Consider the following 16911-nt stretch of genomic DNA (forward strand, 5'->3'; position numbering starts at 1 on the left):
AAAATTAAAAACGTTTTCGTTTTCGCCATTTACATATATAGACTTGTTCTCGTCTGACTAAATTGAAGTTTGTCTGAATTAATTTCCAGCATTTTTGCGTAACGCCTACTGTTATGTCTAGCGAACTTTTGAGTATAACAAATGGAGTGATAATTAATGTACCTCTAAAATACATTGGCTGCAGAACTGACATTCTGAGGTGCATTTGTGGTGCATGTTTGTATTGTTTTCTTTCACAAAAGTCTCGTGAAAACCACAGCTATCTGATACGGACTAAATCAGTGTGTATAATAATTCATGACAGACACTGCCCAAAGCTTTAAAAAGAAATCTTAAAAGCTGAATGATTTGGAGAAAAGCCTATATTATTTATTCATAGTAAAACATCTTCGATGTAATTTATGTTGTAGTTTTCGTCACAAATAATCAAAAAAGATCAAAACTATTCGTTACAGACTGAATCAGTGTGTATGTAAACAATGACGGGCAGTGAAAAAGGATTAATTTTGAAACCAAAGCCAAATATTAAAAAAAAATGCAAAAAAAATGTTCTTATGGTTTATATTAACAATTCCTCAGTTGTCGCTTTCTTTGTAATATTTTAAACATTGATTAGCAGCCACCATCAGCGCTTTGAGCGCTTTGATTAACTTAGTGTGGCCCTGACCTTTGAGATAAGGGCATAGAGTTTGCGCGCAACACAAACATAGGCCAGACAAGATCTAGTATGACCTTTAACCCTTATATGTGACCTTGACCTTTGAGATATGAACCTGGGGTTTGGGCGTGACACTCCGTCTCACTGAGTCAAATATTTATGCCAAACAGCGAGTTTAACGACAATGCCGAAGTGGGCCGAATGTTTCACAAATTTAATAGCACTCCATCGCATGGCTCATACGACGAAAAAGAGTAAATCATCAGTTACAGAACACTAGATGTTCACATCAAAATAACCAAACGTGCCCACCTATTGAAACATGTTGTGTACTAAATGCAACCGACCTTATTAAAGCGGATTTAAAAAGTTTAATATGAGGCTACACGTAATCAGTGGTCATAAGAAAAGGGTCTAATAACCTTTTTGTAAATTTGAGCTGAATCTACTTGTATGGATGACTGGTTCCACCTTGACCAACGTTTGTTAAATCAACTAGTACAATAGTAACCGCGGCTGTCTCGAATAGCCAGGAAATTTGATTCACGCATTCACAGAAATGCTCATGTGTGACAATTCTCATAAATACAACGGAAATTAAAAGAAAAACGCCAATATAATATATTTACAAGTTATTATTGTGTTCAGACAAGCAAAAAGTAAAAGCTCATAAAACTGTAAACGGTGGAGTTAGAACAACAGTTAACTTCACAGACGTCCAAAATTTTGCAACTTTAGCAGTTTTCATCTGAACTTCAGTGATCAGAGACCGACGTTTTTAAGACTGTTCTGGTAATGACATAGGATTTTTTTCTATCAAACTGACAATGCAATATGTTGAAGCATAATATATTTCAACGGAAGTCCTCCTAAATGCTTGTCATGATTTTTTTGGCATGTGCGAGAACTGCAGTGGGTGAGCCAGAAACTTTTCAGTAATGTCCAGTATTCTCATAAAATTAAAATATAATTACTGTTAAGCTCCGAAAAGATATTTTCGTAAAAAAAGTAACTGTTATTACAGGGAAAGGGCAGATAATATTAAGTTTTTGTTCAATGTAATGAAGATATAGTTGGTTGTCCAAACTTTCGGGACCGATTTACTAGGAATAGATGATTTGATATACAACCAAATAGGCTGTCAAACATCATTACAAATGATAGCTTAGAATATAATAAATGTGTTTCAAGGACTGGTACACTCAGATGAGTGTAGTGTTTTGACATAAAGTGGAAGTGAAAGAAGATCTGCACTAAACATATATGTTTTTTTCAGATCTGCTCAAGCATACCGTGTACAAAAGACAATAAAACACAAAGAGCTTTTTGTTTCCTTATCTTATTTTATTTGTTATATTTTGATAGAAAATAATATAATAAGTCTTCCACAGCATTCGCTTGAAATGCACAGAAGACGACAATGTATTCATGAATATAATAAATTGTAGCATCTCGGAGATCAACATGGAGAGTAGTCCCATTATCTCGTCATTGACAAGCACTTGGCTGCATCTCTATCATATTTACATAGACACTAGCATCAACAAGTAACTTTTTCTTGAAATTAGGCTACACATAAAATATTTAAACACACTTTAAGATTTGGTAAGAAGTCTCATATGTTTTAAAGTCAGTAAATTATACCCGATTCCCTTTGACTTGTTTTTGAATGAAAACCCAACTTTGTTTATAGTTATAGATAATGGAAACTACTCAACTTCTCCTTACCTTCAACATGCAGGATCTTCGGCTGAACAAGTCGGAAACCTTTAAAATGCCCCAAGGCAAAATTGTTCTAAAGCTGACAGTTTTAAGAAGAAAACAAATTTGTTCTGTAATTTCGTCGCCGACACATCCTGGCTTTAGTGAATATTTTGCCATTTAAAACTATTCTAACAGTCTCTAATGAATACCTGCGGTTACAGGTAATTTCACTAACTACATCAACAAAATGCATACATAACTGGCCCCACGTCTTCGTGTTACGTGTGGACAGAAGCGCAGACTTTTCACTGTAGACGCAGGGTTTTATAAGCATTTTATAAGCATAATTATGATACTTTTGCTAGAAAACAGATACACGTAATTTCTCAAAGATAAAAAAATAGCAAGAATTTGTTGAGACAACTGTGGTACTTTGAACGACTGTATCGTCACAGTTTTGTACAGGAGAGACTATGAAACCATTGTTGAATAAACGGGTCAGTTTTAGAGAATGCTACTGCTGAGCTATGTAAATATATGTACAGGATGAAGCTACAGATAAGTTTCCTCTGCACCACAACCACTGTGACTATGACGGAGATTGACATAGCCTTGTCTGCCAACTGCATGTCCGTCTAAAACGAAAGACAAACGCCTTCTTTAACAACTTCGCTTATGCATTTCGTATTATTAAAACAATATCAGAACATGACAAAATAGATAACAGCTATATTTATATAAGAACAACTGGCTATGCTTGTTATTGACAATAACCTTATCAGTATGTTATATACATAAAATATCAAAACTAAAAATGAAATGCTAAGCTTATTTAAACTAGATATGAAATGCAAAGCAAATAAGCTTTATCTATATTCTAAAGTTTGAATTATTATCTATTCCTACCAAGCTGTTAGATTAAAAAGGAAAATATGTTTTTGTATATGCAATGATCTTTTACAATCAAAAGAAGACAGATCTGGAAATTGAATTCCGAAGACACCGGTACTCCATTATACAGTTAAGCATTAGATGAAATTATGTAACGATTTGAGCTACAAAATTGTCAACAAAGTTACGTTCATCAATTTTGTTATTAACTCACCTTCGTGTTCCAACTGTGGCTGAAGCGGGTCAACAGGTAGTAGAGGAATATCATTGGCATTCGCTGCAGCGTGTTGATCCTTGAAAACATAGACACGAGTAAATAATTATAGATATATTGTTCTATGATTATTTATTAAAGTCAATTAAATTATCACAGATTATCATCATGTATTGATTATATCTTACGAATATACATTAAAATTTATTTTTGTTTCTTCTATTTTCCAAAACTAACTAAGAAAATAGACAATAGCACCTCTTGTCCGACTTCAACAACTGCTACGCCTTCAGGGATCCTGTTTCCGGGGTGTTGGCCGAAGCAAGCTACCTGTCTGCGATGACATATATACACTGTGAGAGCACCATTGACCGCACATACTGTGACAAGTGATAAGACTATGGCCATTGCGACACTGTTCTTATTGTCCTTGATGTACGTAACGGGTACATGTTCATCTTTACCAGGGGCACTAATTACTTCCAGTACCTTTGGTTGTAGCCGCATATCTGATGAATGAGAGCAAATACCTTGACAAACGTGTTGAGAAGGCATTGACATTTATTGATATAAACTCAAAAATCGAATATCCAACAGAAGAAATAAAACTACAGCACGTTCAAAAAGACTACTTGTGTAATTGTCTTTATAAGTCTTTGTAAACCTTGCCAGTATCAACCAGACTAGCTGCTTGGCGAGAACACAAATGCTATAACAGTTCAATGAATGTTCAAAGAAAACCTATACGACTTACATGGACAGCGCGGACATCCAGTGTCTCTGATTTTCCTCTGTGAACAGACATTGTAGCAGTCTTTACAACTAGAATATCTTCTATTTTCTTTGTACATGTCAACATCACAAACATACCTTGAATCTGAAGAAAATGAGTTACTTTTATTTCTAGAATGACAACTTCATTATTCAAGGGAACAGAATTTCTTCTGTCTAATGTAAATTCTTGAAATGAAATAAAAAAGTCGATATTTGTCAATTATTTATCTAAAGATTTGAATAAAATAAGATTATTTAGTGTTAAACTTTTTAAATTTGAACAAAATCTGGCAGACAGAAAGCGCGCTGAGTATTCAAAAATGTTTTCCAAGATATTGTTAAGTTTAACCAAGTATGGAAGACTTAAAAAGATTTTTGGTAGGTGTATTGGGGCCGGCTGGTTAGTGGGATAGATGCGGACGTACGAGGGTATCGGAGGGTAGAAGTGTGTGTGCGGGGGCGATAAGGGATTATAAAACAGCATACACACACTTGTAAGATAAATTAGCTGACCCTGAACTACTAGATGACTGCCCCTTGCGATGTAAATTCAACAATAATAGGGCCAGTAGTTTAGAAGATATATTAGTTGTGAAATTGAGGAGCTTAGCATGAAACTTCGAGTATAATAGCGTTATTTATCTTCGAACAGTCGAGCTTAAAATGAACGAATACACGATTGGTGTGATAAAATCTTTCTCTACCTAAACATGTCTGATCTCGAATACGTTCTGCAACACTAGCAATTTCATCATCGTTCCGCACCAAGTGAATGTGACTGTTACTGCTTGCAACTCTCCTTAAACTGGATGGAATAGATACACCAAACACAATGACGAATGTTTTCTTTCTCAGCAGGATAGGTGGTATATCAACTGATGTTGAATCACTAAGAAGCAGATACACTATCTCTGCGTTCATCTTGAACCTACCAATGGGAAAAGCGTCTGAAATTCCTGTTTCTATTGCGGATGCTGTGATCTTGTCACTGTATGTGTTAGACACATCTAAAGCGACAGTATCCAGCGTCTTAACGTTTATGTTTCTATCAGCGATAAATGAGAAGTTTTTATTGCTACCAGCTGGAAGATCGGACGCCACACGGCTAGCCATTTGAATCATACGTTGCCTCTGTTCTCCTGTCACACCCACTGTCAAATCTATTTCGAAAACACTAGTTACCTTGTCACATCCTAAAAAAGTAAAAACATGCCCATTTTAAAGAAAGAAGAGAATGAAAACTATTTTATACATTTTACCTGCTGGTATTTCTGGATACCCTGATATTCCTTTCTGAAATTTGGAAAGAAATCTTTGATCATATATATGTGGTTTTGTTTGATAATAATTGAATTTTGGGATCATCTGTTTCAGGCATAGGATCTAATGCTTGCTATGAGCTTTGAATTTAATCACTATAAACGAAACAGGTGATGAACATGTCGTTTCTCAACCCAGTTTCTCACTGAATCAAAATAATTTTGAAAAATCTTAACCAAAATCACTTGCATGTATTTAGTTTCACATATATGCTAATAAGATGTGAGCTAGCCTTTATGTACATTAACTTTAGAAAACCAAAGCATTATAAACGTTCACAGGCAATGTTTAAAACTATTTTGGCGCAGATTATTTTCCAGAGAAATCTTTTCAAAACAATATATTTGCGTATAATTTCCCTTTGTCCCTCTCCGGAAACACCCAATTTTTTCATGACTAATTGTTTATACTTGTAAATGAAAATACTACATATATAACTGGGTTTCCAGAATGTCATAATTTAGAACGAGCTTTATTGATTTTACCCAAGCCAGGGTATATGTTACCTACATTTCGATGACATTAAACCTCAGATAAAATTAATTTCCTGCCCGTTTTTAAGTAGTCAAATGGAATTTAAAAATGGTTTATTTATTTTGACGGAATTTACGTCTGATCAAAGCATTTTCGTAATTAATGCGCAAATAAAATCGTGATATGAACTTCAAAACAAAGACTGACTGAAGTAAACAACCATCCCCTTTTAATCCTCCTAAAACACCAACGCATTTGACCAGCAAGTAGGCGTTTTCCTTTTCTGACTGAAATACGTATATGTGACCATACACATAGTATTTCTTAAAAATAACAATGGAAACAAAGGTTATATCCGTGACTGCAAAGGCACGATAGAGGAAACAACTATGACAATGCACACGACATTAATAATTGTCTAAAATGATAATTTCTTCGACGGACAGTACAGAAAATGTAAATTTAGTCGATCAGAGCTTTTACGCCAGGCATATGTATTAAGGAATAAGAAATATATAGAATGACTTCATATGACTGACATTCATCTACCCTATTTACATCTACATTCAAAATGCTACTATATTAACTCTTGTGGTTCCCTCACCTTCTGTGTATGGTACAGTTATGTCAAGTTTGACGTCAGTATTAATGTTTCTATGTCGTAGCTCACAGAAGTGAACGCGTTTTTAATTGTCTATAATTTGTTTTATTATTCCACATTTAATGAGTATAATCCAGCTGTATATTAACAATATTTGAACTGCACACTAACATTATGCCTGTTTCTACGCCACTAGATGTATGAACTGTTTGTAATGTTTAAATAAGTTTATTCCAATACAACAGAGTTTCTTGATATAACAGCAAGAACTTTATCCAAGTGTGAATTCCCCGTTCTTTGTGACGGGCTTGATTATCCGTCGTTCGAGAAGACGACGTTCTTTCACACTGGTGTTTAGAGGATAGCACATCCCTGAAAGCAAGCAAAGAAATACAAATAATTGACAATGCATAAACTAACTGTCAACTTGCATTCAGGTGTATTTTAATAGAAAAATATCATACAAAAAGAATATCTAAAAATCGTTCAACGATTGTTTGAAATAATTGTGTACAAATTGAAATAGCACCGTTTAATATCCACTGAACACGTTAAATCTAGTAATAAAACGATTTTTACCTGCAGTCCCAAACGCCCTTGATATAACCAGCAGAGATGTGAAAAGGGCAACGCTGTTGGCCGACATCCTGACTGATAATGACAACAAACGACCTCGGGGTATTATAAAATTTAAAACAAAGTCACGTGTTACATTAGCATAATCTTTATGATATATCTATATATAAACCCACCTCATAGAGATCAATCTAGAATAATAAAATGTCTTGTAAACATGGGTGTACGTGACAACGCGAACGTAAATAATGAATGCGGTTTTTAAATAAACAATATTTAATGTATCAGCGGTTTTTAATGTCTTAAATGAAAATTTGCTTTTAATTTTATTATGTTATTATAGTTTTAAATAAAAAGTAGAGTGTAAGCAGTTCATGGCCGTGGCAGTTGTTCCTTGGATGTGTCTGTGTATAAGTCAAGAGGGGAACTGCGGGTCTCTTTATAGATGAATTTTGTAATTTATAGCATTCAAACAACAATACAAAAACATCTAAGCATACACCTAACAACTTTTCTAACGCTATCACTAGCCTTTACGCTGTAATTTTAAAGCTACCGAAGATAATTCCGTGAAATTTTCAGGAAAGTTAAAGGAATATCAGACATTGTTTGATGGAAAACTAACAACAAACATTTCCGTAATTTGAATATTTTGTATTTTATTTGATGTATCCCCGATGATTTACAAAGTCGCAAAAATTATCCAGCAAATACAATTAATGATGCTGCGACTTCGTAATATAATTCCTTCGCATCTAAACTCCAAACAACGATTTTATTAAACGACATATCACTGTGGATATATTATTTCTTAAGGTAATTCATTTAATATATATAATAGCTTCTTCTTTTTATAGCTATTATAGCAATTTGTTATATACACACTGCTATGCCATTCTAATATAATGTCATATCTCGCAAGAACCTATGTTTATCATGATAAACACTTCAAAATATTGCAGTTACACCCGATATTGAAGTCGTAGTAAATATTTGTATATAAATATCCTGTTTACATTCAATTTTTATTTAACCGCAGGTGAACAAAAACTATTTGTTTTAAAAAATCTAATATTTTAAATTACCGACTCCTTTACATTAGCGACGATATAAATTCCCGTTATTATAAAACATTCCAAAAGAGGTATTAAGCAATGGGGTGACATTGTTACGGCAGCAGTTAAGCTATTCACGTTAAAAAGGTATGTGAAACAATGATGTGTATATTAAAGTGTATCGGAGCACCCTTTGAATGTATCATACAACTGTCCATTATATGTTTTTCCACTTTAACCGTTGCTTGCCAGGAAGTTGCAATTTTTATTGCCTCTCGCGGACAGACTGATCAACCTGAGTCTGCTGAGATTTTCATAGATCCTAAAGCAAGCATTAAATGATTTGTTTTTCCTTCTGATTTGATCAACCTTCATGGCAGCATTTTTAAATGCTAGATGGTGAAGGTAAAATTCCCTTGCTTGGGTGTCATTATGTATTTCTTGTTTCTTTGGGTGTTGTCATTTGATATTTAAGAAATAATAAGTTCCCAAATGTGGTTTATCGTAGAATAACCCGTATTTTGAGTTCTTATGCGTAAAAATATATCACGAAGGCCGTGATATATTGTTTCGCATAAGAACGAAAAACTCTGGTTATTCTACCATAAATCACACTTGCGAATTTGTTATTTCGATTGTATAGGGGGCGTGAATGGTGTTGCACAGTTCATTACCTATCATGAACAGACCTTATCTAATCCAGTCTGTTATGTATTTTCTTGGCTTCCGTCTTTGCTTCCAAAGGATATTCTCATAGATTTAATACGTTTTCCCTTTCAGTCAAAATAAATGTATTTGCAGTAAACTCCGTCAACCAACCAGGCGGAGAACAAGAAAACACTACATGTTATTATTGACTGAATACATTGTACTAATCCTACTGATAACGTGATTCCCATGCAAACGCGACGACGCGTCCATTTCATGATAACAGATAAAATAACAATATTTGACAAGTAAATAACAGTATTTGTTTCAATAAACTATCCACTAAATGCATGACAAAATATCTCAGTCGGGTTAAATGCAAATACCAATAGCAAATCACCAAATCGTTTTGTACGAGTTCGAATCCTCATGACGATTTTTTTTCGGATAATTTTCTTTTTTTTTTTCTTTCCTATCCGTTTTTAATTCTATTCCCATATTTTTCGTTTCCTTCTTTGATGGTTTGTATTTGCATATAGGACTTTACATATTTACTTTCTATTTTTATGCTTAGTACATGCATTTTTGATATGATAATAAACTTTTCTCAGCCTTATTTGCTTCATATATTTCTCTGTCGTTGTGTCATAGAGAAAATGAAGGAGTCTATATTATTTTTGCAAAAAATAAAACAAACATTAACTGCCGTCGCTTAGTTTCGAACTCACACGGACAAAGATATTATGAACATGCTTCATTGTAACTGGTACGAAAACCAAAGTATTTAGATTTTGACAAGTTACACAAATATTGAATTCCCTATGCTTCATTTATATCTATTATAGTAATGTTTGTAAACATCACGTTATCGTTGGGGCATAGTAGTTAAATGTATAATTTGAAGTTCAATTAATATACTCGTCTGTCGATTAGGGAAGTCAGCATGATTTACTTAACCTTTTTTAGGAAAGAACCACTATCGTATTGAATAACGTTTACCTAAAAAACGGACCATTCCATTATTAAAAGTACAAAAACATCGCTGATCTTAAACTGAACTATACACTGAAAACCTATATATCGATTGTAATAAAATATTTATAAATTGCGAGATGTGGTTAACTGACTTTATAGGTCAAATAAACATCGGGCGGTTATTTATAATTTTGAATACTTGAAACGTTTTGCTCTTGAAAGGAATCGGACCAGTCATTTTACCTTTGACTGTTAAGCTCCATACTAGAACGTTAAAAGGATAACCAGGTTGCAAGGTAGGCCATATTTTTTCATGTCTTAGATCACAGTATGTACCCGGATAATCTCGACTCTGTTCAGCGTCCCTGATTCAATGCCAACATGGCTGACGGAAAGACGATATATGTAGTTAATTTTCTTGTCTTTTTTCATGTTTTTGTGTGTGTGTCCAATGTTAGCGTAAAACTTCTAATAGCCATAATATCCTGTTTGTGTACTAAATATTTTGTTCGACAAATCACTTTATGTCGCTGGAATTCGTTAAAATGTACCCAATAAAGTCTTCAAAATGAACATTTTTTTTTATGTTTCCAACCGTTTTAAAGTACCAGAAAATGCAGTAATACCTTACTTATCAACTGTATTAGTTCAATAAACATCTCTATGATAATGTGTAACAGTATCAAAGTTTGAAATTCATTTTTATAGCTTAAAAACTGTATAGATTATGAGATGGGTTCGGATTTGAGGATAATTCTTGACTGGTATAGGAAACAGTGCTGGATAAATACGAACTTAAAACGGATAAATACCTAACCAAATGAAGACATAGCTGTTCGTAAGTGCTTCATGTATGAACCATAGATGCTCGAAGTTCTGTGACCCACCCACACCTGTCAGTCTATGCATCCCTCACTCTTCTCTCCTACTAACCGTCTGAAAAATGTCATATTATTATAGTTAATAACTAATCATAAATCTAATCCCATTTAAACAATATCAAAATATTCCATTAGTACTTCTATAAAATCTCTTATGCTATACGATATACAAGATTTGAAACACACGCTATTCTTTTGAAACGGTGAAAGAGGGAGAGAGAGAGAGGGACAGACAAACAGACAGACAGAGGGTTTTGGGGTCACAGGACTTCTAACATCTGTGGTATGAAATAATTTCTTTTATCGTTATATAATTATGTGCTTTGATATAAATTATTTTTAATTATATATTGAATTATTTTCGAGGGTTTATCCAGATTTTTGCAAACATTGCTATCTGCATAACATTAATATTATTTAAAATATATTACTTTAATGGGCGTACATATAACATCTTGTAAAATTAATGACAAAGTTTGAAGACGATACCTCTTATAAAGTAAAGTAATGTGTACAATAATCAGACCATGTACATGTGAACTCATTCATTTCTATAGAATATGTCAGTTAGGTGTTTATTCTTCCCACGATTTGTATAAGTTAGGTTTTTATCTATTCCTCATGTAAACTGAATTCGGTTATTATCAACTCGAAATTAGGTTTTTATCCCTTTCCTCGCTGTCAGGACATTTGAACGTGCATTGTGTCAATATGCAGTTGGCTAACAACATAGTGTAAACGGGCCTATAAAGCAGTACATTTTTGCTTCCAAACAACAAAATAGTAGGGGCAACAAAAGCATATAAATAAGTATTTTTTTAAGATTTATTAAAAAAATAATCATTGAATATTTTGCGTTGTTCGTCAGTATTCCACCTGAAAACACAAGGGTTAATATATCTAACATGATACATATTGAAATAAATACACACTTGATCAATGGAGACAGATAAAACCGAAACGTACCTTTATACATCGAAATTATATAGAAAACAAAGTTGTATCGGCTTTACATCCGCCATGTTGGAACTGAGTCAGGGTCGCTGAACAGAGTCAAGATTATCCAGGTACATAGTGTGTAGCTTTTCAAAATAAAAGGTAGAAACTGATGTTAAAACGACGCCAGGAAAACCATTTAATGTATACATGCAGTACTTTCACAGCATGTTGATGTGTTTTAAGTACTGTAACAGTTTTTAGGACGTTTGGGAACTTTCCAGCTTTTTATGTAGGAGGATGACCCAAAGTGTCTGTCCGCATATCAGTTTAGGTATTGGCAGGTAGAACCATTGACCCTCCCGCATGACAAATGGATGGCCTCCTCGTATGAAAGGAGTAGTGGCAAGTGATATGAAGTCAGCGAACTTATTCAGTAGGCTACGGAGGTCCCTGTCGGAGCCGTGTTTCTGGTAAAATAGATCAGAAATGCAAGCAAAATAAAATAATATGCTTAGTGATTACTCAAAAATTTTCTGATCAAGTTTCTACCATTATAATAAAGTCAGTATATATAAAATAATTAACCGTGTTATTAATTAGTTTAACATGGACTTAATGATTATATCTATATTAATTTAACGTGCGGAGAGAAATTTTAGAACTGTATGATGAATAATTTTATTGTTTCTTTATTCTCATAATTTCAGAAATCATTCTCCATGATAGTTTAGAAAAATGTATAATTCATTAAAATACTAAATATTAAAATAATAACAGTACGGAGACTTTTTTATTTTTGAAATAAAATTGTCAAATTGTATTCATTTCAGAAAATGGTATCCTATTGTGAATTCTCTGGTTCCATATCGCTCAAACTTTCTAGTGTTTTGGAGGACATCGGCATAACCAGGCGTATGGTCCAAAAGAGAAGACACACTTTCCTTCTTCGTGAGACACTAGACACAATGAGGGGACAAACGGTAGGAAAAGGAATCTCTACCACAGATACATTTCATTTTGGCTCTCAGAGCGAGGGTAGTACAACGCTAGAAATGAAATCCGATGTCGACTCCTTGTTTTGTCATGAACAACCAGTTATACTGGCAATGCATGATTGGACTCAAGACGTAAACAACTACTTAGTGATAAAGAATGAAACATCACCACCTCAGCATTGCAGTTTACAGATAATCCGGTTTGACTTTCCTGAGCCATTTAGTGGACTAATTTTACACGATACTGCTGTTGATAACGACGGCCGCGTTTTGCTTCAAAACACATACTTTGACACTACTTCTAGAGAAGTGTTTGATCAAGCTGGTATTACCTTTATCAAACACGGTCCTGCAGTGAATGATGCTTCCAACGAACGGTTTGATTATGTGCACGCATTTCACTGTGCAAAGCTTCCAGATGAATGCCTCTATTGGCAACGCAGACCAAGGGCCGAACGATGGTTAACTGAGGAACTGCTACTAAAAGCACAAGAATATGGGACCTTTGTTGTTCCCGTTGGTTATTCTGAAAGTGCGAATGCAAAGGAAGAATGGAGATTTTCAACTTCGATGATTGAAAGATTATGCATGTTTGAACTCAGCTTAATCCAACTGAAAACGTACGTGATGTTGAAAATAATAAAGTCAACATTTCTGAAACCAATTGTAGCCAATCGGTTCAGCAGTTATCATTGTAAAACAGCGTTGCTTTACACTATAGAGGAATATCCAGCGAGTATCTGGAGGGAAAATAATTTGCTTGAATGTCTTACATGTTGCCTTAGGACAATATTACGATGGCTTGAGTATGGTTATTGTCCACATTTTACAATTAAAGGAGTTAATCTGTTTGTCGGTAAACTTTCCTTCCAAGACATTAGTAAACTGACGCAGGTAATTTCAGAAATGATGCGAGACAATTTTCAATGCCTACTGGCCATTCAGATGGATTGTTTTGGTGACAGATTAAGAGCTCTTGCATCTGGGGACATATTAATGAGTGCAAAATTCAAATCAAGATATAAAATTCATTGTAAAATTGCAGGTAAACTGGCAGCTGGCCCTTGTAAGCAACTGACATATTCAGTTGGTCATTTTCTCAGTGACATCAATACAAAAAAGGCACAATATGATGAAGCGGTGCAGGAAATTATATCGGCCATACAGTTTTTGGAGAGACAGGTAAGAGATGCGGATCATATCAAATCTATTTCTTCTACATATATCATCAAATATCTTTGTGCAACTCTTGCATCCCTACTAGCAGCCATGTGTGTGAATAAAAGCATACCTCTCACAGCTGAAGCAGCCGGATTGTTTGAGTTGTCAATGGACATAGATCTGACCACAAATAGGCTAAAATTAGCCTCATTCTATTACTGTCAAGGTAGTTTTCAAATTGCTGCAAATATTTTACACTCAGTTGAAAGAGATTTCAATAACAACGTGGTGCAGATATGCGGCTGTCTTAGGGATGATAAACAGCCGTCCGGCGCCTTCTGTGAACAAGCATTAGAGTTACAGTTTGACGAATTAAAACGAAAATGCATTGCATTTTGTGTTAGATTCCTACGACATGAACAACACTGTACACCAGGACATTTGGTGTGTGAAATGTACAGAACCAGAACAGGAAATGATGCACGACAAAGAAGTTTCAGAAATAGTTGGATGGATATGGCCGTTGTTGATCCGCTTCCACTGCTTTACTACCTGCAATATTTAACATTCTATAAGCTTGAAAAACAAGAATTGCAAAATATGGCATTTGAAAACTTCAAAGCTTATATTGCGGAATATAACGGCTGCGGTCACTATGAAACTGCAATTAACCTATTTGGACATGTATGGGAGATGGAGGGCAGACCAGATAAAGCCTGTGAAGGATACATGATATCAAGGAGTGTATTTCCCACAAATAATGCTGCCAACCACCATATCAATAGGTTGCAAAAGGCATACCCGAATGGAATTATCAGAATAATATACATATAAAGAGATCTCAATGACTTAATACAAAAAAGAATAATAAATCATTGCATGAATGATAAATCATTGAATGAATGATATATCATTTGACTGAAGTGCAACATCAGCAAAATGAAACATAGACAATGCCTGTAGATATAAATGTATCTGTAATACAATAAATTACTGTATACATGTTTGTTTTTGGTTTTATTTATATCAGACTGATTCAAATACCTACCAAGAAATATATTCTACATTTATTTTACCTGTTTACCACAAACATATTACATAGATAAAATTTTAGGTACAAGTTTTTATTTGGAATTTTATATCTGAATGACTTCTAGTATTGAATTGTGACGCACTTTTGCTTAATTATCATGCATAATTGAGATGACTAAGTTCGTATTTCTAAACATTGCAATCCAATCCTCCTGCTTACGCTAACGATTATGAAGAACATAATACTTTAAAGCTACTCGCCCACATAAATCTTAGGTGACATTTACAGCATGTTCATTTCCGCCAAGTTTGGCATAAAACGTATACTATGTCATGGAATATGAAAACGTGAGTGAAAATAAGAGTTACGTTTGGTAAAAACCAAGAAGACTACTGATTTTTGCGGTTATATTTGGTCATTTATTCGTATAAGTTTGCACCAGTGGTCACTATATAGCACAGCACCCACATTTCAGCAATTTTAAGAGAGAAAAAGTTCTCCTAAAAGTGTGAACGAGTTCTTTTAATAGTATGGTGGAATCAGTATATAAATAGTTAACACAAACGAATGTACAGGAGATATTCGTTTACAAAGAGAGATAATCAGTGAATTACTGCAAGACTTATTCACCGTCATTGATTGCTCTTTTTTAACAGTCTACTCCAAGGTACTCTGTCCGATCCATACCAGTCAGTAAGTGTCGAAATCGCTAATGGCGAAAAGCGTAATTGAATAAAAATTGTTGATTGTCATTCTCCGTAATTATATAATCAAGAAAGTTTGGATTACTTATTGATAATGCATATTGTGTATATTTTTTCTTACTTGACTTACACAAATTACTTTGACTGATACCTTTAATAGGTTTGAGTGCATCAGGTCATTATTTTTAATATACAAATGAGTGTATTTTCTTATTTGCACTTATTAACTAATACAGTGACCGCTAAATATTTTGGAACACGCTTTACCTGTTTTGTCTTTCGCTTGGCGTATTACATTTGAATTTCTGTAAAATTTATGTGCAGATTTTATATGTTGAATTCATACAATTCAAAACGGTCATTTCCCTTTATTCTTTGTTGATTAACGCTTAGTATCAGTGTCATATTGTAAAATATGAGAAATCGCCTAGTCAACTCAACTGTTCATTACGGTGACAAGTACGGAATTTCAGTGTTTGAATACCCCATACAGTGACTACTATGACACACCCGCGGGCAATCATGACAGAAGATAATTACATTAAGAAGGCAATATTTCGGCACTTTTAATCAAAGGAAAAGATGAAATTTAATGCAAAAAAGCTGGTACGGCCGATGACGGCCGATATTATGTTTGGCCAAAAAAGTGGCCGGCCGGTCCGTCCGCGACGGCCTTGAACATAGTATCAGTGCAAACAAACCAATTCCACAACATCGCTTGTCGGTAAATTGCTGTCATTTTACATTATATAGCGCTAGAACCTTCAGCCCGTACGTCTTAGCGTCACTGAGGACACATATTTTTTTTCCTTCACTTATTTCTGTTATAATGAATACCTTTCGTATAAACGACCAGGAGCAACTAAGTATACGCAATTAAAGATTGTTTTTACACTGCGGGTGTAGATCGTTTTAAATATATACTGTAATCCTTATATAGCTAAAAGGAGTCCTGTCAACTCACCGTTGATATTCTTGCTTCGCACACTTATATTTTGCTCCAAAGTAGACTGTTCCTTATATCCTTACATTCAAGAGACAGGATGTCGTAGCAGACAGGGTCAAAGAAGCACTATAACGGTTGACACCCTGGCATCCTTAACATTTTATCAGAGTAGAATCTATACCCTGTAACTTCTATATACATACCTGTAGTTTTCCAATGAAAAAGTATGCATCCTAAAATGTTATAAATTGTACAAAACGAGCCCGGGCCTATAGTGTTTGTTTATTGTATAATATTTACAGAAATGCAGACAGTAAGTCGCTATAATTTGATTGTTAAAGATAACTTATGAATTAGTCTCT

At 34.3% G+C, this 16911-nt stretch overlaps 2 protein-coding genes across 4 annotated transcripts in view; one reads left to right on the forward strand and one right to left on the reverse strand.

The window, feature by feature from the left end:
• Positions 1–1981: 1981 nt before the first annotated feature.
• Positions 1982–16911, reverse strand: part of LOC123548461 (uncharacterized) — a 74219-nt gene continuing 59289 nt past the window's right edge. For 2 of the 3 annotated variants that reach the window (XM_053545692.1, XM_053545693.1), the window contains 5 exons: positions 4946–5434; positions 4222–4344; positions 3726–3976; positions 3468–3546; positions 1982–2997 (listed from right to left, as the gene is read on the reverse strand). In XM_053545692.1, the coding sequence (XP_053401667.1) occupies positions 2915–2997; positions 3468–3546; positions 3726–3976; positions 4222–4344; positions 4946–5434 (1025 nt within the window). In that variant the 3' untranslated portion in view covers positions 1982–2914. Of the gene's footprint in view, positions 2998–3467; positions 3547–3725; positions 3977–4221; positions 4345–4945; positions 5435–6639; positions 6798–16911 lie in introns of those variants that run through there. The other variant, XM_053545694.1, reaches the window with a different exon arrangement.
• On the forward strand, positions 10064–15031 carry LOC128557699 (uncharacterized). Its single transcript, XM_053545688.1, has 2 exons — positions 10064–10186; positions 12541–15031. The coding sequence occupies exon 2, from the start codon at positions 12544–12546 to the stop codon at positions 14698–14700; it is 2157 nt and encodes a 718-aa protein (XP_053401663.1). The 5' UTR covers positions 10064–10186; positions 12541–12543; the 3' UTR covers positions 14701–15031.

Source organism: Mercenaria mercenaria, chromosome 6 (genome assembly GCF_021730395.1).
Source record: "Mercenaria mercenaria strain notata chromosome 6, MADL_Memer_1, whole genome shotgun sequence".
NCBI lineage: Eukaryota > Metazoa > Mollusca > Bivalvia > Venerida > Veneridae > Mercenaria > Mercenaria mercenaria.

Excerpts from the sequence above, each read along its gene's own strand:
- LOC128557699 (XM_053545688.1), top strand. The coding sequence starts at position 12,544 with ATGGTATCCTATTGTGAATTCTCTGGTTCCATATCGCTCAAACTTTCT.